The sequence below is a fragment of the Musa acuminata genome, chromosome BXJ2-3 (genome assembly GCF_036884655.1).
Source record: "Musa acuminata AAA Group cultivar baxijiao chromosome BXJ2-3, Cavendish_Baxijiao_AAA, whole genome shotgun sequence".
NCBI classification, from domain to species: domain Eukaryota; kingdom Viridiplantae; phylum Streptophyta; class Magnoliopsida; order Zingiberales; family Musaceae; genus Musa; species Musa acuminata.
Window position 1 is genome coordinate 39765864 of NC_088340.1, and position 22312 is coordinate 39788175.

General features: G+C 48.1%; 5 protein-coding genes across 5 annotated transcripts; 3 read left to right on the top strand and 2 right to left on the bottom strand.

The window, feature by feature from the left end:
* Positions 1-37: 37 nt before the first annotated feature.
* LOC135608193 (transcription termination factor MTERF4, chloroplastic-like) lies at positions 38-1960 on the bottom strand. The gene has a single exon (XM_065100805.1). The coding sequence runs from the start codon at positions 1921-1923 to the stop codon at positions 367-369; it is 1557 nt and encodes a 518-aa protein (XP_064956877.1). The 5' UTR covers positions 1924-1960; the 3' UTR covers positions 38-366.
* Positions 1961-8447: 6487 nt separating this feature from the next.
* On the top strand, positions 8448-10098 carry LOC103978885 (UDP-glycosyltransferase 73D1-like). The gene has a single exon (XM_009394837.3). The coding sequence runs from the start codon at positions 8519-8521 to the stop codon at positions 9989-9991; it is 1473 nt and encodes a 490-aa protein (XP_009393112.3). The 5' UTR covers positions 8448-8518; the 3' UTR covers positions 9992-10098.
* Positions 10099-11425: 1327 nt separating this feature from the next.
* LOC135607612 (probable protein phosphatase 2C 35) lies at positions 11426-13771 on the top strand. The gene is made up of 2 exons (XM_065099563.1): positions 11426-11479; positions 12462-13771. The coding sequence occupies exons 1-2, from the start codon at positions 11426-11428 to the stop codon at positions 13416-13418; spliced, it is 1011 nt and encodes a 336-aa protein (XP_064955635.1). The 3' UTR covers positions 13419-13771.
* Positions 13772-14255: 484 nt separating this feature from the next.
* Positions 14256-19436, top strand: LOC135586544 (pyruvate, phosphate dikinase 2-like). Its single transcript, XM_065100813.1, has 21 exons — positions 14256-14391; positions 14561-14845; positions 14961-15017; positions 15097-15330; positions 15419-15556; positions 15633-15795; positions 15862-16097; positions 16166-16294; positions 16391-16570; positions 16654-16791; positions 16873-17037; positions 17139-17300; positions 17380-17469; positions 17594-17732; positions 17811-17988; positions 18074-18203; positions 18275-18403; positions 18537-18674; positions 18748-18825; positions 18899-18990; positions 19138-19436. The coding sequence occupies exons 2-21, from the start codon at positions 14567-14569 to the stop codon at positions 19181-19183; spliced, it is 2901 nt and encodes a 966-aa protein (XP_064956885.1). The 5' UTR covers positions 14256-14391; positions 14561-14566; the 3' UTR covers positions 19184-19436.
* Positions 19437-20260: 824 nt separating this feature from the next.
* On the bottom strand, positions 20261-21281 carry LOC108952333 (uncharacterized). The gene has a single exon (XM_018823340.2). It carries the CDS (start codon positions 21211-21213, stop codon positions 20461-20463), a length of 753 nt encoding a protein of 250 aa, XP_018678885.2. The 5' UTR covers positions 21214-21281; the 3' UTR covers positions 20261-20460.
* Between the last annotated feature and the right edge of the window lie 1031 nt (positions 21282-22312).

Below are 22312 nucleotides of genomic sequence, written 5' to 3' on the forward strand. Positions count from 1 at the left end.
CATTGTGCCAATAGCCACATAACTGCAATTCAGAGCATCATGAAGATCTAATGGAATAAATTTAAAAAAAACTTACAACTTTTGTGTTTTCGTCCTTTTCGAACACTTCACATATTTAAAGCACCTCACCGAATGTAGTTTCTTTATCTCACACAACTATGGAAGTTGCACAGATTAAAATTTGTACCTCAAGAACTTGTCATGAAAATGGCTACTGAATATATCAACGGAACTTCCTGAGAAAGTTTCCATTTAATTGGTGCTCCTTTCCAATGCCGAGGTGAAACTACATTGGCACATGATAAAATTCCTGAGAAAGTTTCCATTTGGTTTCATCAGGCAGAAAGCATTGGTGCATGATAAATATCATAGATACTCTTCGTCGGTGTCTTCATAATCACTGTCGTCATATTCAGAAGCAGATTCTTCGTCTTTCCTAGGCTGTAACAGAGATTTCATGTCGAATGATGGTTCTGTTTCCATTTCTTCGATCCCAATAGAGTCATACTTCATCCGTTCTTCGAATTTTTCATCACTACAGTTAAGCAACCATGCCAGAGAACACTTAATGCCTCTTTTAGAGGTAATCCGATGCCTAGGTCTCACTGTGGACTCGATACCATAGGTAAAGAAAGCAGGAAATAAAACAAGTTCTTCCAAATCCCTATCCATCTCCGACTGGAAATACTCAAAGCTCATTTTCATGATATCAAGATTCAGTGCGAGCAATTGGGGGCACCCTACGACCATTCTGCCGACTTGATTCAACAAAAAGCCACAGCCTTTGAGGAAATCTACATGCTTCAATACGGTAGAGCGGCTTAGGCTAACAGCTTGAGGCATCTTCTCGATGACTCTTCCAAATTCATCACGATCAACCAAGATATTCGATTCAAACAAGCTCTGCTGCGAAGTAAGCTTAGCCTTCAGCTCGAGCCCCATAATATCCGGGTATTGCGCTATCACCGAAGCTGCTGCCTCCTGCCTAATACCAAACTCCAGCAAAGCCTCAACATTGGGTTTCACCTGCTCCTCCAAGCTGAAGCCAAGGATATGAGGCCTTTTCTCTATCAGTCTCGCAACTGCAAGCCTTGGTAATCCGATCGACTCGAGGTACTCGACGAAAGGCTTGATCACCTTTCCCACTCGCATCCCCAATATCTCTGGATACCGTGTAAGGACGCCACCTATCTCTCTCCTCGCAACGCCGATCCCAACCAGATACGCCACCGACGTGCTCATGGTGCCCTCTAATTTGAATCCGAGCACCTCCGGGTACTTCTCGAGGACCCTGGGGATGTCGTTGGGCCGTATGTCCAGGCCCTGCAAGTACTTGACGACCGGCATGAGGTCCACCACGACGCTGGAGTGGAGGACCTGCGGGTACCGCCGCAGGAACTCGGTGAATGTGGCCTTGCGGACGCCCAGCTTGCCGAGGTAGTCGAGCACGGGCACGATGTTCTTTTTGACGCTGCAGCCGAGGACGAGCGGGTAGCTGTTGATGTCGTCCACGGTGAGGCCGAGGGACTGGAGGAATTCGACGCGCTCGTGCATGACGTCGACGGTGACGGGTAGCTCGAGGCCGTCGAGCTCGTCGGGGACGACGCCGAGGGAGCGCAGGAACTCGTAGACGCGGGCGCGGTTGGCGGCACGCTCGGCCTTCATCTGCTGGAGGCTGGGCCGCGAGTAGAGGGAGGAGGGGGAGGGCCGGCCGGGGACGTCGGCGGCGCGGCGAGAAGGGGCAGCGGAAGTAGCCAAAGGGGCGGCGGAGGAGGAGGCGTGCGTCCGTCTCCGGTAGGGTTTCTCGGGGTCAAAGATGGGGTTTTTCGCAAGGGGGTGTTGGTGGGCGAGGCAGACGATGGGTGATTTGGGGTGGGAGAAGAGCAAATGGCCGCCGGGGCGACCGAGAACTTGAACCTTCATGGTTTCCGGGATGAGATGATAGGAGATTGGGATCGGAGGGGAGAGCGTGGTTTGGATCAAATATCTTGCAACGAAGGCTAATTGCATATTAGCCCTTGAATTTATAGTAACTGTACATAAGGCCCCTCATGTTAAAGAGTCTTTACGTAAAAAATCCTTGTGCAAAGTGAAAATAATAATACATTTGCTCGTAACAATATCTCCCTCCAAATTCTCCAATTGATACCCATAAAAAAATTTCGAATTACTGAATAATTTTAATAAATTAATTAATTAGTCTTTATATAAATAATTAACTAAATAATTTTGAGTTAATAATGTTGTTATGGAAAGATATCGTTGATGTCAAAATTAGTCTAACGTGGTTCAAACACAGGATTATCCGAGGTACCTTCAAGGTTAAAATACTGAACATCCAAGAAGGTCATTCGAGGTGTCTCCAAGGTAGAAATGCTAAGCTCCCAATGAGGTCATTTGAGGTGTCACCTATACGAAGATCGAGATTGTAAAAGATTTACCGAGTTGGTCCATACAACACGCAAGTTAGTAACTTGAAGTATATGAGTATAGTCGTCAATGGTAATAATGTGATCCTTTTATTATGTTAAAAATGAACTTTTATACCTAGTAGTGAATAAACGATATATTCTGTAAAATACTTTTTAGGGGATAAGCTTTAACCACCTTTAACAATCTCAATTTGATCTTTTTTTCATGTAGGTGACAATGGCCATGACAACCTATAACTATCTATCTTGGATCAATATCTACACAAGTAGATCAGTGAGGGATAGCTTTAGTCTTGTTCTAATGTGAACATGTCATATGAAAAACATATGTTGAATTATAGTTGATCAATAGTATCCTCATATCATTTATTCTCTCTTGAAGTTGTGCTTCGAGGGCTCTTTGATAAGTATCCTCATATCATTTATTCTCTATCTAGTGGCATTCCTCGGGGAATGTCACTATGCCAGCGTTACCCCGAGCCGGTCCCTTTTCCTCTCCTGCTTTCGTCTTTCCAAGGGGTCGGGGGGTTACTATCTGTCCGCCCGACCGGGCTTCCGGGTCAGCGGGGCTCCTTCCAGCAACAAAGGGTGGAAGGAGCGTTTCTTCTACGTATGCCATCCAGAGGGCTGGAGCTTTGGGCTCCGGTGGGAGGCGCGCGCGGTCGACAACACCGCCCCGACCCTGAACGACGAGGAGCGCCAGGCCCTTCGAAGACTTGAGGAGATTCTTCCAGCCTCCCAAGTCATCAGGAATATGATCGAGGTGTGGCTGGTCGAAGCGGGTCTGAGCCCGGTGCCTCGAGGTATGCCTTTAGCGGGTAGTGGCAGGGTTTCGTGTTTTCGGTGTTCGGTCGATGTTTTTATGCAGAGATGGTGACTCTCGTTGCTGTGCGTGGAGGGCGCTCTTCGTCGATCACATCCCCGCGTCATCTGGCCGGTCCGGATATCGACTCGAGAGAGGCACCGGTGGAGCTTGAGGCTGGTCGTCCTCGGAAAAAGGCCAAGATCGCCGCCCAGAAGAAATCAAATCCGCCGGGGGCTCGGCCATGTGAGGTCGTTGTTGAACCGGGCACGCACGACCAGCGACGGGGACTTAGTCGGGGGGAGGCCGGGCCGAGCAACGAGGGGGCAGGGAAAGCGCCCAGGGAGCCTTCTATCCGTGATTTGTGCTGCCTCCCTACGGGGGCGCAGAACGAGTCTTATTAGGCTCGTTTGATGGGCGAGCTTTCGGAGGGCCAACCCCCCGATCGGTTGGTGGCCCGTTGGGCGGGATTGACCCGTGAGACTCGGGTATGGGCCGACGGGGAGGCTGCGGTCGTGTTCATCCGAGGCGGGCTTCACCCTGACATGGCTCGTGAGCTATACACCATGCCTTCGGATGTTTTGCTGGGCAAATATGCCAAGTCATTGCTGTGGGTAAGTGTCTCACCATCGGACCTCGACTTTATACCCGGGCGGCGTCAGTTCTGACTTTTTCTTTATAGGGCCAACATTACACTATGGCGTTGGCAGACCGCATGCATGACGCAGGTCGGGCCCTCGACGTTCTGTGCGACCGGAACGTCGAGCTATGCAAGCAGCTCGAGGAGGTCCGTGCAAGAGCCACTCTAGAGGCAGTCGCGGCAGCTGAGCAGCGCTCCTCGGAACTGGAGGCGGAAGTGACGCACCTCAAGTCTGAGGCGACGGCGGCCGATCAACGTACCTCGGCGCTGGAGGCGGAGGTCCTTCGCCTTAAATCTGAGGTGAAGGCGGCTGAAGAAAAAAATGAAGGGCTCCTAAGGGTGACTCGGACCGAGGCACGTCTGGCCCGGAACGAGGCGGTCACCATTACGCAAAAACTGGAGGGGGCCCTGGTCGAGGCAAAGGGGCTTCTGAGGCCCTGGCTGCTGAGCGAGATCAGCGGCCAGAGAAAAACAAGAAGATAATCAAGGACTACAAACAGTCCTCGGGCTTTCAGCTCGGGCTGGTCCGGTCAGGGCATATTACTTACGAGTACGGGTACCGGATTGCCCTGGGCCGGTTCAGAACGCGCCATCCCGGACTGGAAGTCGAGGAGGATCCCTTCGCCTCGTTCCCCGAGGACCTAGACGTAGGTATGCCAGACGAAGTTCCCTTCGACGATAGTGTCGGGGGCTTTGACGGTTAGGGTAGAAACTTGTAATAATTTAGGGTGTTGGTCTAATCGTTTAAGTCAAGGTCGAGTCTTGTAGTCCCAATTTTTCTTGAATAAAAGAAAATTTTCTTCTCTTGCGTATTGCCAATCTTCCACCTTCTCAGACGAAAAACTTTTTAAGGTTTTGGACGTTCCATGTTCTCGGCAAAGAAGAGCCAGCTATCATCGCGAGCCGGTATGTGCCCGGTCGGACAATCTCGATGACCTGATAAGATCCTTCCCATTTGGGAGTGAGTTTACCGTGCGATTGGGTTGGGTTACTTACCTCGGCCCTGCGCAGCACTAGGTCGTTCAACTTGATAGGTCGGGGGTGAACCCTTCTATTGTAAATCCTGGCGACGGCTCTTTTGTAGGATAGGTCCTTCAGGTGCGCGTTGGCTCGCCTTTCCTCGAGCAAGTCCAATCCGGCTCGGAGTCCTTCAGCCGACGTCCCTTCGTCGTAAGATCCCGTCCGTGGGGTGGTAATCCTTACCTCAACGGGTAGGACGACCTCGGCGCCGAAGGCTAAGCTGTAAGGGGATTCCCCTGTTGCGGTCTTAGGCGTGGTCCGCAAAGACCATAAGACGCTCGGAAATTCGTCAACCCAGGCGGATCTGGCCTTAGTAGGATGTATGGTGCTCGAGCTGAAGGCTAAGCTTACATCGCAGCAGAGCTTGTTTGAATCGAATATCTTGGTTGATCGTGATGAATTTGGAAGAGTCATCGAGAAGATGCCTCAAGCGGAAACAAGCACATTGTAATCAAGTGAGATTCGTTCATGGCATAACTTAATCATGTAGGAGTTTTGTGAAGGTAAGTTACCACCTATTCTGATTAGAGTTTGAACTATCATCTGGTGGCTTTGGTATGTTGTTTATTGCCAGGCTACTCAAACAAATAGCAAAGAGGAGAACAATTGTGGGCCTCTAACGTCAAATTCTTGAATTAGTAGTTTCTATTGCTGCTAACCAGGTTTTGGATGCACAACACATTTTTTATTCCTTTTGAATAAGAAATGTGTAGTGCATCTATTGAGCCTTCATGAGTAAGCACATTAACCGCATCAAAAAATTAGAACTCTACTGGATTTTAGGCTTATGGCTAAGAAGTCTGTCTCACTTCATAAATTTTGGACTGGCCTTTGTCTCTAGTGGATTTTAGGCTGGCGCAAGAATGGAAAAAAAAAGAGGCTCTTTCACTTCATGGATATTGCAATGGCCTCTGTCTTTCATACTGAATGCCAGATAAAATATTTGAACTAAAAACTATTGTTTTTGTCATATCTCTTTCATTAGAAGTCTTCGTTCCAGATCCCTACCTCTGTATATGTTATTCAAAGGAATATCCAGAGTACCAAAAAGCATTACATATGTGTCTTCTTGATGATTTCTCTAGGCTTTTCTTCTTGCATGAAAATGGGAACTTGTTTGAATAGCTATGAAAGAAACAATTTCTTCTCTCGAGATATGTTGCACTCGGCTCAGAGTTGTAATCCTTTCAAGCTTTGCTGCTGTTGTTGCATTACAACTACTATTTTAACAATTGTTTTTTTTGTTGTTAGCTTGCTGCAAATCAGATCAGCGGTTGTGGAAACACATAAGTTCTGCTGTTTATATTTTGATCATAACACATAAATGCAGAAGAGGAGATCGGTCCTGCAGAAAGGTTAGATACTAATCCCTCTGCTTTCTGCTTGCAGCAACAGATGTTATCTACGAGAATTTGTTTATGCTACCTGTTAGTTTGGCAAATCGCACGTAGTCTCATATCGGAAAAATCACTTATGTTATCTCTTATTGTAACGATAAATAAGGGCCTGCGTTTTGAAGCTAGATGCATCATAAAAAAGGGTTTAATTTCTATTAAGTCCACACTTAGTTAAAATAGTTTGGGCTTATAGTTTGGACTTTTCTTGTTTAGTAGTTTCAGGTATTTTATGGTCTAGAAACATTTTCCTAAGATATTTATAATTATCTTTTTATAGTAGAGTTTTGCTTCTCCTCCGTCCGTGGACATAGGTCAATTGATCGAACCACGTAAATATGGTGTCGTTGTCTCTTTTATTTTTCTGTTTTATTATCTTTTTTGGGTTGTCAAATTAACCTTTGGTAAATTTTCTGGTCTAACTCTAATACCAACTGCAAAAGAAAATGAAGTTAATAAGCTAAGGCACTAACAAAATTATCACGGCTGATGTGCACACAAAGATAATTGTAAGAGCTTGAACAGATACCAATAAATGATTCAAAGGTAAAAAATGGTTCAATAATCAATTAAGCACACACAACAGAGCATTGTGCGGTTTTACTTAATTCATTTTGATATTTAATTCTTTTGCTGTACTTTTTAAGTGAATTATGTTAGTTTTACAAAATGCAAATTGAACCTACAAAATAATATGTGGTTGTTTATGTGATAATTATCATGTCAATCACGGTTTAACCCAACATTGAAAGTAGAAGCGAATAAAAGAATTAGATTAACTTAGATCTAATGAATGTAGACTTATTGAAGTTACTAGGTCAATTATTTTATCATGTCGAGTCATACCATACCAAATGGTGTCAGGCCTGAATAGTATTAAACATGATGAGAGTATCGAATAATAAATGGTTACCCATAAATGAGATTAGAAGATTATATGTGGATAGAATCAGATAACACATAGTTGTGTGAATTCATGTGTTTATATAGATATAAACATGGATTAAAGAAAATAGACAAAAACTCTTAGTTTCTACTAGTCTCTTTCTTATTTCTTATGATATTATTACTCCTTTTTGTATCATCTATTGATTCCAAACTATGAAAGCCATGTTTCGATTCGGATACTTTTGGGATTCTCCTAGTAAACAAACAAGTGATTTTCCTTATATAGATTTAATTTCAATAGTAATTTACTAGGTCTATCCATCTGGATCAAAATAGGGTTATTCGTGGACAAGATTAGAGCGTGCATCATAAGGTGGAATCACCACTAGATTAGACCTCATGTGCACCTACTAGATTCTAACTATGTTAGGCTTTAACGAGGATGTTAAGCCCAGAGAGATTATAACATAATATGGATCATTACTATCTAATGATAATATGGATTATTACTATCTAAGTCTCATGTGAATCTAGTAGATTTTGGATACTGTTAAGTCTCTAAGTGGAGGAGACTATAATAAAATCCTAATCCAGAATGCTATAAAAATATAGATTAATTTATACGAATTCGATGGATGAACTATTATCAATTTAAGTATTTTCAACGAGTGATTGAACAAATTGGGTTGTGACAGTGGAAGCGGAAGATAAAGTTAGTCTGCTACAGGGATCGCGACAGTGGAAGATAAAGATGGATAGATCCTTCTACGATAGACTAGACGAAGGAAAGTGGACTTTTTCAAGAGGCCTTGGAGGCGGTCCATGTCGACATCATGTTATCAGGGACATGGCCTGCTCCTGTTGACCTTTGAGTTGAGGTCAACAATGTTAAAGATGATATGCGTCCATCTCTATGAGCCCGTTCAAGTTTGACACGTCTTGTTCTTAGTCTACCACTTCGTTCGTCATAGTGGCCTCATGCTCCATCAGCCATGTATGTTTGGTCTACCGAGTCTGATTTATCCTTCTGGTCAATGGTTAATGGGGCACGATGTTGACGTAGTGATATGGGTTTCATTGTGTCGTCATAGCAGGAGAGTTTTCCGTTGACGCCACCGAGGCGAGGCTTTGTGAGACGTTTCAGAAATTTCGTTCATGGCTCCATAGTGTTAGAATCTGTCATGGAATTCTCTTTCCGTCTGTCGTAATACCACTCGTCATCTGATGGTGCCTTGGAAGCTTTATAAGAGAACCCCTTTGATTTCATTCCCAAGCATACTCGTACTCAACCGTTTGTGCCTCAACAAGACTCGCTCCTACTCACCGCTCAACCAAGGCAGTCATGGAGTCCGGTCTTAGGAACCTCCACTTTGTTCTCATCCCGTGGTTGGGCATGAGCCACACGATTCCCATGATCGACATCGGCCGCCTGCTCGCCGAGCGTGGCGTGACCGTCACCGTCGTGATGACGCGGGACGGTGCCGCTCGACTGAGCCCGACCATCGCCCAAATCGCCAGCTCGGGTCTTCCCATCCGCTTCGCCACCCTCCCCTTACCCTCGGTGGAGGTGGGCCTCCCGGAGGGCTGCGAGACCGGCGACAGCCTACCCTCCATGGACTTGATGCCCAACCTCTACCGCGGATCCAAGTTTCTGCGGCAGCCCTTGGAGGAGCTGCTTCGAGAGCAGACGATCGCCCCGAGCTGCATCATCTGTGGCGCGTGCTACCCGTGGACTCCGGAGGTTGCTCGCGAGCTCGGCATTCCATGCTTCATCTTCCAAGGCTTTGGCTCCTTCGCACTTCTTTGCATGCACAACCTCTACTGTTACAGGACCCATGAGCGCGCGTCGTCCCCGACCGAGCCCTTCGTGCTCCCAGGCTTGCCATTTCATTTCGAGATCGCCAGGCAGCAACTACCACTTCAATTCCAGTTGTTGCCTCGTTTCACGGAGATGTGCAATGAAGTACGAGAGGGCGAACTCGCCATGGACGGTGTCCTCGTCAACAGTGTCGACGAATTGGAGCCAGGATATGCCGAGCGCTTAGCGGCGGCCTCCGGGAAGAAGGTGTGCACCATCGGACCGGTGTCGCTGTGTTATAGATCAGGGAGGTTGGACGTGGCTAATAGGGGTAAGAAGCTGTCAGTGGATGCAAGCCGATGCTTAGATTGGCTTGATTCGATGAAGCCACGGTCCGTGATCTACGTCAGTTTCGGTAGCGTCGGCAGCTTCGCACCCGCACAACTGATGGAGCTCGGCTACGGTCTGCTCGCCTCAAACAGGCCATTCATCTGGGTCATCAATGGCCTGGAAAGGTTTCCGGGCGCAGTAGACCAATGGCTGCAAGAGAAGCTCGAGAAAGAAGGTGACTCAAAGTGTCTCTTGATCAGGGGGTGGGCGCCGCAGGTGATGATCCTGTCGCACCCGGCGGTGGGTGGTTTCTTGACGCACTGCGGGTGGAACTCGACGCTGGAGAGCGCGAGTGCGGGCGTACCGATGGCGACATGGCCGCTCTTCTCGGAGCAATTCCTCAACGAGAAGTTGATCCTGGATGTGCTCGGGATCGGAGTCGCGGTGGGCGTCAAGACCTCCATGCAGCAGATGAGGCAATCGCCGGAAGAGGGAGCGCGGATCTCGAGGGAGGAAGTCGCTAAGGCCGTGGAGAGGTTGATGGACGGAGGGCAGGAGGGAGAAGAGAGGAGAAGGAGAGCTGAAGAATTTGGAGAGAAGGCACGGAAAGCGATGATGGAGGGAGGTTCTTCGTATGAGAACGTGACACGATTGATTGAATTGGTGGCAACAAAAGCGAAGGAATAGGAGATGAATGTATGACTTGTTTTCCTCCAGTAATAATGTAGCACACGCCATGCGTCAGAAATTGTTTGGCGAAATAAATGATATCATCACTTGGCTTCTTCTTGTTAGGTGAAATTGGACGAATACCTTTACATCTTCATAGTTCCCTGACAATGATCAATCTGTCAAGTACACATGAATCAATAGATCATCTTTTTGATCTTTTATATGTGATGTGATATAATAATTTATGAGTCCATCTGGGTCGACGTGCCAAATAGACAAGACGGGACAGCTGAGGTCGGCTCCACTTGGATTAGCACAGTCCAAGTTAGCACAACAATGGATCTTGACTTGCTTGAAGTTAGTATGGTTGACACTCAAGTATTTGTTTTAGATTCTCTTATCCATCTGGTTCTACATGTCACATGTTGCTCATGCAAAGAATTACCAATTCAGATCCATCTTATGTGGCCATTGTCATCTTATGAACCATGCTGATAATTCTTTCTAGACATACTAACTTTCAAGGTTATCTTTTCCTCCTAAGATGTGTTGTGTTACGGTAAGTAACTTTTTAGTCGTGACTTCGGGGTCGACGCGGTTGGATCAGGGCTCCAAATGGCTTGGATCAGACGTGGCCCCTTGCGGGATCCCGAGGGCGCAGATGCGGGAGACCTGGCTGGGAAACTCCGCTTCGTCGAGGGGACTTAACGGCGGTCGAGTACCTGCACACAGGTCGGGTTGGTAGCTCGGCCCGACCCCTCCGACGATCAAGTCAGATGGGAAGAGTATATTATTGGATGAGAGATCGACCCCCCCCTGGCGTTGGGAGCCGAGGGGTATTTATAAAGGGGGTTTGATGTTACCTGATGGGCCATCTCGCAAGAGCAGGGCCGTACTTCTGATGGCGTCTGTCGTCGTCGGGGGCGTTGCGTGAAGAGCCGAGCTGCCGCAGGGTATGGGGGGAGTCAGCCGGTGCCTTTGCCTGCCTCGGCCGGTCACGATGGGTCAGCCGAGGAGGTCGTTCGGGTACGGTGGGTGTGGGTGCGTGTCGCGTCGTCGTTAATGCTCTTTCTGGGGCAGTGCGCCGTACTGGGCGTCCGACGTGGGGGGGTGTATTACGTCAAATCCGGGGGGTTATGTCCAGTCAGTTTTTTACCCCTATCATGTTGTGCTTCCCTTTTTCTCTTAATGTATGTTGTTATTCACTTATATATCTTGTAATGACAATTCTATATGTGTTGGATGTCTTGCCATCTAGATTCACCCTCCATGTACTGATCGAAGCTTTAGCAGTTGATGAGGGTGATAATTACGATAAGACTTGCGTGACGCCCGCTGACACCCCGTGTCTCTGTCGGGCTGATAGCGCGTGGCTGACACGGGTCGTAATGCCAACCGAGGCCCATTAACGACCGCTCAGGCTCGGTTCCGCACGCCACGCCAACAGCGATGTCAGACGTCATCAGAAGGTACGATCCTACCCCCTGCGAGCAGGCATATCAGGTAACACCGAACTCCCCTATAAATACCCTTGCATTCTAAACGGAAGAGAAAAAGAAAAGAGAAAAAAAATAAAAAAACTTCCACAACCACCGACTAACTTCGTCATCGGAGGGGTCGAGTCGAGCATCCCGACCTGACCTGCGTGCAGGGACGAAGACGAGGCGTCTCTCTCCGGGCGCGCTGGCAAGGAGCCCCTTCCTGAAGGAAACGGCGACCCGTCACCCGGACCCGAACTAAGCTACGACGGCTCCGAGGCCACGGCTAAAAAGTTGTTTACACTAACAGCAGTTAAATTCTGGTCATTATACTGCATTCCTAATAGGTTTTTGTGACATGATATGTACGTTGGTCTATTCTCTACATGTCAAAGATATTTATTGCTTCATTCTGCGCATCATGAAAGGTATATTTGTAAAAGATGATTGATATGGTTGTATTGATCTTTCACCGTTATTAGATATATTGGTATTAAGGGAGAGTGTTAAGATAATATTAGTATTTGCTTATCATGAGTTTAAACAATAATAAGGGGTGCGATCTTCCTTTCGAGTGCACTTAAGAATGAGCAGCAGATTAGCTGCAAAGTATTTGACGAGGAGTTGTAATAAGATTTTATTATGTTTCGAGTTACTATGATTGTTTGATTGGTGTTTGACTTCCATCTGATACTTCTCCTTTCCGAACCTGTATCTCGACATGCTGATACTTCTCTTGCTGCCTTCGTCTTCCTCAGCTGACCCCGGGCAACACTCAACTGTTGGCCTAACGGTCTTTATTCCCTTACCTAATTAACTGGTCATCCTTTCTTGGCCCTGTTGGTTACTCAATTCTCGTGTCACTGTTGCTTCTTCACTTGTTCTCTGCCCATCTTTTTGAGCCTTATCAGGTGCTGCAGATTACCCGTATCAGATGTAGCTACGAACGAGAGAAAGAGTTCGTCGTATAATCTTCTTCATTGGAAGCTTGAAGTTGTACCACTTAGGATGGATGTGTGCATGTCGAGTGCTTTGGCCATTACAAGAAGTGGTGCCGCTGCCGCTGCAACTGCTGCGTCCACTGCCATTCCACCCACGCCGCCGCTGACCCTTCTGGAGTCCACGAATACGACCCCTCGATTGCCCCGCCCCACAGGGTTCGCCACGTCCTCTCCGGAGCCTCGCTCGGCTCCTCCGCCGTCCCATGCGCCGGCCTCCGCCTGCAGTACTCCTCCCTCACGCAGCGGGGCTACTACCCCGGCTGGCCGGACCGCGCCAACCAGGACAGCTTCTACGTGAAGACGCAATTCCAGGGCAACCCGGACCTCCACTTCTTCGGCGTGTTCGACGGCCACGGCGACCTCGGCGCCCAGTGCTCCGCGTTCGTCCGCGACAGGCTCACGGACATCTTGGCCGGTGACCCTCGCCTGTGGGAAAACACCACGGAAGCATACCGCTCGGCCTTCGCCGCCACGAACATGGCGCTCCACGACAGCGAGATCGACGATTCCTCGAGCGGCACCACCGCGATCACAGTTCTCGTTCGGGGGGACACCCTCGTCGTGGCGAACGTGGGGGACTCGCGGGCGGTGGCAGGCGTTTGGGACGGAGATCGCGTGGTGGCGGAGGACCTGTCGAGCGACCATAAGCCGCTCCGGGAGGACGAGCGCGAGAGGTTGAGGCAGTACGGGGCGATGGTGTCGGGGGAGGAGGATCCCGACGAACGGAGCTTGAGCGACGATGAGGAGACATACATACCCAACACACCGAGGCTGTGGGGGCGGTACTTCGGATTGGCTTTATCGAGGAGCTTCGGAGACTCGGACTTGGAGAGCGTCGGCTTGATCGCTGTGCCGGAGCTGAAGGTGGTGAAACTAACCGCAAACCATTCGTTCTTCGTGGTGGCCAGCGATGGGGTCTTCGACTTCCTCTCAAGTCAAGCCGTGGTCGACATGGTACAGTAGGAATCGTAGCTTCGTTTGAGCTCTCTTCGTTGTCTCTTACAGATACATGCCTGTTATCGCAGGTGTCCTGTTTCGCGGATCCTCGGGATGCCTGTTCTGCCATTGCTGCCCGGTCTTACCAGTCGTGGTTACGGCATGGACGACGGCATGGACGACGGCTTGGACGAAGAACCGATGATATCACCATCATCATCGTTCAACTTAAAGATTTGGCTGAGGGGGATTCAACTACATAACGATGATGATGATGATCGCTATGGCAATATGTATCTCTATCTTATTAGTATATTATTATGTACACTATTTAAATTTAACATAATAAAAAAAGAAACGCACAGAATACTAAATTTACATCGAAATATACTACGAAATTAAAATTAAATGGAGATGGAACAAAGAACTCTTATTCCACATGAATGTTGCGTCATTTCTGTGCGAGGATTATAAAGACGATGAATTGATGATGCGATAGAATTGCATCACCAATGTGTTTTTGTGACATCCACTGATCACATCTAATTTTTGTTGAAAGTTATATGATCGGTAGCCGTGATTCGAGTCGGAAACAAAAGTGGCTGGAAATCGCCGAGGCCACGCGCAGGGTTCGGAGATAAGATGTCGGCTCATTGTGACCGCAATCGTGCCACGTGGGCCGACGCTACCCCTTCGATCGTACGTTTATGATCCTCCCGTGTGCATCACAAGAGGTGCCCAATGGTGATGTGTGAATTTACTTTTATATCCTTCGGACGCTGCAGCCGAGCGTGTGAGATCGAATGCCATTTCGTTGTCGAGGAGGGCAATTATGTCAATTAGTTTTTTTTGTTTTTATTTCGTATTTTCTTGAGGTCCGAGGCGCTTTCGCCTCTCGGACTTCCTCATATCTCGCAGGAGAGCGAATCATAACACGGCAAACACAAACAAAGAAGAAGAAGAAGAAGACCGACCAGAATTTATCAGCATTTAATTGAAGGTGAGTTGATTCCAATCTCTTCTTGTTCTGCAAATAACTCTTTTGATCGCGTTCGATGATCAAGAGTACCGGATCAAGTCATAGTGATCTCGAGATCATGTTCTTGTCTTCTTCTCATATAGTATGAAGCATCAGCAGTTCTCATGCTTCATTCGTCTGTCTAATTCAGAAGAAGATGCCGTATTCGGCCACGAAGGGCGTATGCGCGCGTTCCATGACGTATTTATACGTACAGAAGAGGCCGACGGCCATGGAATGGCCCCCCGTGGAAGAGCTGAGGAGGAGGGAGGGGGTGGGTCGCTGGGGCGCCGAGCGTCGCAGCTTGGCTAGGCGTCGAGCTCAAGCCGTGAGGTGCGAGGGGTGTAATGTGTCGGAGCCACGGTCAGGTCGTAGCAGGAGCTGGACCCGCAAACGGCTCCAAGCCGTCGCCTCCCCCGTGCCCACCACCACCAAGGTATGTCTTCCGAGTCACCGATACAGCCACGTCATGGCGCTGTCTAAATTTACTTATACACCCCCTATAAACCAACGCAATCAATCTGAAGCCGACTGCTACTGTATGTTCTCAGCGAGTGTTCACCTTCGGGAAGGGGAAGAGTGAAGGCGACAAGAGCATGAAGTCTCTGGTAAGTGCATGCCAGTCGCTGGCTGTGTGCATGCATGGGGTGTTGACTGTTGCATCATGCAAACTTGCGTACGTGGCAGCTGGGCGGGAAAGGAGCGAACCTGGCGGAGATGGCGAGCATCGGGCTGTCGGTGCCGCCGGGCTTCACCGTGTCGACGGAGGCCTGCCAGGAGTACCAGGAAGGCGGCCGAAAGCTTCCGGATGGACTCTGGGAGGAGATACTGGAAGGGCTGAGTGCCGTGGAGGAGGTCATGGGGGCTCGTCTCGGTGACCCTTCCAAGCCCCTCCTCCTCTCCGTCCGCTCCGGCGCCGCGGTAGATCGATACTCGTAGCTATATCAGAGTATTGCATGCTTGCTCTTGTGCGGGCTAGTAAGTAATTACGCTGAAGCATTCATGGCAGGTGTCGATGCCGGGGATGATGGACACGGTGCTGAACTTGGGCCTCAACGACGAGGTGGTGGCCGGGCTGGCGCTGAAGAGCGGCGAAAGGTTCGCCTACGACTCCTACCGCCGCTTCTTGGACATGTTTGGGAACGTGGTATGTGCCTATTCTTCCGATCGATCACCTTTGATCTCTGTAGGGCACCGAAACCTGTTACGTTTGGTTTGTGAAGGTCATGGGGATCCCCCACTCACTGTTTGAAGAAAAGCTCGAAGTCCTGAAGGCGGTCAAAGGCGTCGAGCAAGACGCCGACCTTACCGCCTCCGACCTCAAAGAACTGGCCACACGGTACAAGAACGTCTACACCGAGGCCAAAGGGGAGCATTTCCCTACAGGTAAAGTGTTCTACCCCAAATCTTTCTTGACTCTGTCCAAGGGAAGTCAATCGGAACTGCTTGCAGATCCAAAGCGGCAGTTGTACATGGCGGTGATCGCCGTGTTTGATTCATGGGACAGCCCGAGAGCCAACAAGTACCGGAGCATCAACCAAATCAAGGGGCTTAAGGGGACTGCAGTAAATGTGCAGTGCATGGTGTTTGGGAACATGGGGAACACCTCCGGGACCGGAGTCCTCTTCACTCGCAACCCCAGCACGGGCGAGAAGAAGCTCTACGGCGAGTTCCTCATCAATGCTCAGGTGTCGTGCATCTTCTTCTTCACACTTTCTCATGGCAGCCTTGATGAACCATATCACCCTTATCTCAGGGTGAGGATGTAGTTGCTGGAATCAGAACCCCAGAGGATCTTGATAAGATGAAGGATTGCTTGCCGGAAGCTTACTACGAGCTGGTTGAGAACTGTAACATTCTGGAACGGCATTACAAAGAAATGATGGTGAGATTTGTGTTTGTGTCGGAGTTGACCTCAAGATTTTAGTCTTCAGTTTGTGGAGCTGCAATTACCTGAGGTGAGTTCTCTCCATTGTTGCAGGACATCGAGTTCACTGTTCAGGAGAACAGGCTATGGATGCTGCAGTGCAGAACAGGGAAGCGCACGGGCAAAGGTGCAGTGAAGATTGCAGTTGACATGGTGAACGAAGGCCTCGTCGACAAGCATTCTGCGATCAAGATGGTCGAGGCAGGCCACTTGGACCAACTTCTTCATCCCCAGGTATGCAAAGTACTCTGCTCACCTACGCTGTTCTGCTCTGTCTTCACCATATGATTCTCGTTCCCTGTTCATGTCCTGTGTAGTTTGAAGATCCATCTGCGTACAAGGATAAGGTGATCGCCACAGGCTTGCCCGCATCACCAGGTGCTGCCGTTGGGCAAGTCGTCTTCACTGCAGATGATGCCGAAGCATGGCATGCTCAAGGGAAGGCTGTAATTTTGGTGAGACATTTCCCCTGGCAAGTAAGATGAACAGTACCTGGAGCTTGCATCAAGACTGTTGATCCTTTGACATGTGTGAAGGTGAGGACCGAGACAAGCCCGGAGGATGTCGGTGGCATGCACGCCGCCGAAGGAATACTAACAGCAAGGGGAGGCATGACTTCCCATGCAGCTGTGGTTGCTCGAGGTTGGGGAAAATGCTGCGTTTCTGGCTGCTCTGACATCAGTGTGAATGAGGCGGACAAGGTGAGTTCTCTCTCAGAAATCGGTGAAGAAGATGAACTGAAATCATGATTGAATTGCATTATTATCTCAATTGCTTTCTGATGTTGGATTTAGCCTTGTAGGTCGTGGTTATTGGAGACGAAGTGGTTCAAGAAGGAGACTGGCTATCACTCAATGGATCGACGGGAGAGGTGATTCTGGGGAAGCAGCCACTCTCTCCACCAGCTCTTAGTGGCGACTTGGAAACCTTCATGTCATGGGTTGATGAGACAAGGCAACTGAAGGTTTTCTCAAGATCCGTCTTTCTCCACATATCAGGTTCTATTTATGATCGCAATAGAACTAAAATTAGCATCATTGTAGGTGATGGCAAATGCAGATACACCTGATGATGCACTGACAGCAAGAAACAATGGTGCACAGGGGATTGGACTCTGTAGGACAGAGCACATGGTTAGCTCAGTGTAACTTCAGCTTTATCTTTAGGATTCACCTTAGCCAAGATGATAATGAATAGTGTTACTGATTAGGAACAGATTGTTTGGTGTTTGATATCCATTGTTCCATTGTTCCTCAGTTCTTTGCTTCAGATGAGAGGATAAAGGCGGTGAGGAAAATGATAATGGCAGCAAATCTTGAAGAGAGGCAGCGGGCATTAGATCTCCTCTTGCCCTACCAGAGATTGGACTTTGAAGGGATCTTTCGTGCCATGGACGGTAGGCTGCTTTCCTCCCACGGTTGACTTTCGACGGGGGTGAGTTTATGTGTTTGACTTTTTTGACGTTGACTTTCAGGATTTCCGGTGACTATCCGACTGCTGGATCCTCCGCTCCATGAGTTCCTGCCGGAGGGTAACATCGAGGACATCGTCACCGAACTGGCCGCCGAGACTGGCACAAGTGAGGAGGAAGTCTTCTCAAGAATAGAGAAGCTCTCTGAAGTGAATCCCATGCTCGGTTTCCGTGGTTGCAGGTTGGATCCAACGATGCTCTCTTTTCTTCTTGTGTTGCTTGTTGAATGATTTCAGCACTTGTCACTTAAAGAACACTTCTGTTAGGCTTGGCATATCATATCCGGAGTTGACCAAAATGCAAGCACGGGCCATATTTGAAGCTGCAATCTCCATGAGCAATCAGGGAGTGAAAGTCTTGCCAGAGATAATGGTTCCTCTCACAGGAACACCTCAGGCACGAATCTTACATTATCTTTGACTTTTGAGTGTTCAACACTGAATCTATTTGACTTTTTTGAGTGTCAGGAGTTTGAGCATCAAGTGAGTCTGATAAGAACAGTGGCACAGCAAGTCTTCACTGAGATGGGAACCTCCATAAGCTACAAGGTCGGAACCATGATCGAGGTTCCGAGGGCTGCCCTTGTTGCAGATGAGGTAAATTGTGTATCCAAAGCTGTGTCTTCCTTTCGATGCTACAACTGAGTTATAAGCTTGACTCTCAAGATTTCAAGTTGAATCTACTAGCAATATCTGCAAATATTGCTACATCAAAACTTCATGTTTGCAGATTGCTGAGCAGGCAGAGTTCTTCTCTTTTGGAACAAATGACCTCACACAGATGACATTTGGATACAGTAGGGATGATGTCGGCAAGTTTCTTCCCATCTACTTATCCAAAGGCATCCTCCAAAATGATCCCTTTGAGGTAAAACACAAGTCCATGAAAGAGTCTTATTCTATTGCTTATGGGAGATTGATCTGTTCCTGTTTGGAATCAGGTGCTTGATCAGAAAGGAGTAGGTCAGCTCATTAAGATTGCTGCAGAAAGAGGCAGAAGAGCAAGGCCTGATCTCAAGGTAAGTGGTATACATGTGTGAAGCTGCAGCACAGAGGAGGAGGTCTTAGTAGGATGTATGGTTTCTTGAACAGGTAGGGATATGTGGTGAGCATGGTGGCGAACCTTCCTCGGTTGCTTTCTTTGCACAGGCTGGGCTGGACTATGTCTCATGTTCTCCTTTCAGGTTTAGGGTTTGCACTTTTTTCCTGTAGTTACATGACAGAGGTTACTGTATCATCCTTATTTGTCACTGCCAATTGCAGTTGGTGTCTTCTAGCTTGTCATTTGGATGCAGGGTTCATTTAATCTTGATGTATTCCTTTCCTTGCAGAGTCCCAATTGCAAGGCTTGCTGCAGCTCAGGTGGTGGTGGTGTGAAAGGCCTCAGGATATGATGCTCAAGCATCAGAAAACAACGTCTGGTTTTCCCTTTCTTCTCTTTAACCTTGCAGAACTCAGAAACAATGGCTGGTTGATGTGAATAAGAATCTTAGGATCAACATCCACATTGTGTTGCACCCTTTTGTCATCTAGGAAGCAATTGTGGCATGTAAGTATCTGTATTGCTTCTTTGACCATTTGTAAATTAAGAAACACTGATTGCTTTAAATAAAAGCATTGAAAAAATGAATCGATAGGATAATTAATCCATTAACTTAACTTGTTAAAGTCGAACTATTAACCTAAGAAGTATGGCATCAAATTTATATAAATTAATTTAAGTCTTCTCTCACTTTCGATATTGATATCATTATAGGACTAAGACTCAATATTACTATTCCTATCAAAATCTAACTTGATAGGATAATCGACTGGTTAATTTTTTTTAGCTAAACCATTAACTCAAAATGCTTAGGTTAAAATTCTCTTAGTCTGCTTTCATAACTTCTCTCGTTTAAAGGGTTTGAGATCCTTATTAAGACCCAACATAACATTTCATCCATGATTAGTCATTTTTTAGTTAGATCTTTTATCATGTCCAATACAAGATTAATTCCGATACTAATTGTCACATTCGACCTAATGAGATGTTAACTTTGTCACATTTAAACTAACTCAAAATGGCTAAGTAAAAATTAATAATAATATAACCTCATTTCTAATAGAAGACTAAATAGAAATGTTTTTGAGAAATTATGATTACACTATAATCCCTTATTTGAAGCTTACAACTAAGCATGTTGCCTAAGCTAATCTCATTCTCAATTCTCACTGTGGATGCATAAATTTTGAACAAGAGTTGACTGCATCATGTCATTACACTGTGAAGGTTGACATTATAAGACAAAGTTGATGAGCTGTAATGGTGGATATGGTGTAACGGCCGCATGATTTAAGGGAATTAAGTCAAACATGGATTGCTACATTATGTATACACGTTAAATACAAAACTATATACATACATATATTATATATCATGTTATTTTAGCTTCAAAAGCATTTACACACGTCCTGTACAGAGCACCCAACGAAACAAGTCATCTCCTTATTATTATTTTAACCAATAATACACAAAATATGCATTAAAAAATATATTGAAAACTACAAATCTAAAAAACGTCCACTTTATATTAAATTAAGTTAATGTCGTAACTAAAAGGATATCAGGATGACGTCGCCCGCACGTGAGTGACGCGCCTACCCTAATTCCCGCATCACGCGAGGATGGGGCGGTGATTCCACCACATCGGGACGCCGTAACCGCTCACTGTCGCCTGACACCTCCGCTCCTCCCCCTTCCTCGTTGGCATCACCATCTCTTTGGGCGACACCACCGCCGGTGCTCTCACCTCCTCATCACCATCGTCTACTACTTCTTCTTGCTCTGCTATTACTGCTGCTTCCTCATTCTCCTCGCGATCGGATCGGACGACGAAGTCCAACCGGAGGCGCCCGCCGGAGCGGGAGGCACGGAGAATCTCCGGCGGCCGCTCGAACCGCACCTCCGTCAGCCGAAACCGCCCACACTCCTTCACCGCCCGCATGAACCGGCTCGTCCGCCCCACCAGCCACGGCAGCGGTGGAGGGGGAGGCGGCCGCATCCTCGCCTCCGCCCTCCTACGCCGCGGTATGCCACTCCACCCCCAACTCTTCGCCATCTCCTCCGCCTCCAGCCCCCCGTCGCAGCTCTCCGACCCGAGGCCCTCGGTGACGACGCTGAACCCCCCCTGGTAGTCCAGTTCGTGGAGGCCGCGGGTGCCGGGGTCCACGCGTTCCGGTGGCCGCCCGACTGCCGAGGACTCGAGAACGTTCGGCGGCCGCGGCGCGTCGCCGGCGAGGATCCGGAGCCCGCCGCCGTACGAAGTGGGTATATTACGGCATCGATTGCGTTGATTCAGCCGCCGCCGGTCGTCATCGCGATTGGGGAACCTCAGCATCGTATGCAGGGTCCTGCACAAGGTCATCATGGCTTTCTGTTCCAGTATCTGTTTCCTTCCTTTTACCCAAAACGGTAACGGAGCGAGCGGAGGATTGGGAACAGTGAGGCAGAAGGACGAGATCGAAAGGAGAATGACGGGGCCTTATAAAGGGCGACGGATGGGGTTAGACAAAAAGTACGCGATTTTTGTTTCTCTCTCTACATTTGGACAGCACACGGAGGCGAAGGTTATCGCTCTCGCGACATGCCTCTCTCTCACCCGTCTCTCGGGTACCCATTCATTTACCACCCTCATTACTGGACTTATGTGGGACCACGTGTGAATCTGCTGCTTCGTACTATCACAAGGCCGGTAGCCTTGTTTCGTTGGCTTTTTCGCTTTCTAAATTTAGCCCAACAAAAAAAAGCGAGTAGTTCTTCTGTCACCCATTATTGGCTCCCGGCGAACTGACCTGCTTTGTGATTGGACATAGGAGGTCCACGTGTGAGGCAACAGTTTCCTATTATTAGTGGTAGCCGAAACGAGTGGGTCGTAAAGGGCCACAGCGATCGCACCCACGCCCCAGTCGCACCGCCCACGTCGCACGAATCTTGATGCTGTTAGCAACGGTTAGGAGATTGCTTGGCCACGTGCCCACCGGGAATGCAATTAAGCGCATAACTCTCGAGAAAAATGAGATTTGCAATGTGTAATCACCGAACAATATGTTTACGAGGGAAATCCGAAAGGGCAAGGCTTCAGCGATGTGATGGTCTTCTGGCAATAAGTGACAATGAAGAAAGAACAAGTGGATTCATCGCAGGGGAAGAGAATGAGCTCAAGCATCCTAATTATTTATATCATATATTAATTAATTCATCCGCACCACATCATTGTCATTATTATTGCTTTTCCTAGTCTTCTGAAACTGTTCCAATAGTCGCCATTCTATCAGTTGGTGATGTGGGCAGAGGCGGCCCGAGGCGGTGCTGCCAACTTGACTTCTTCGAGCAGGTGGTCGTGGCCGGCAAGACAAACGCCTCCATCTCCGAGCAGGACGACTCGCCGCCTGGCCCTTCAACAACGTGCGGTATGTAAGCTCAGCCCAGCCCATATTGGCCCAGAAAGTATCAAGGTATTGCACGCG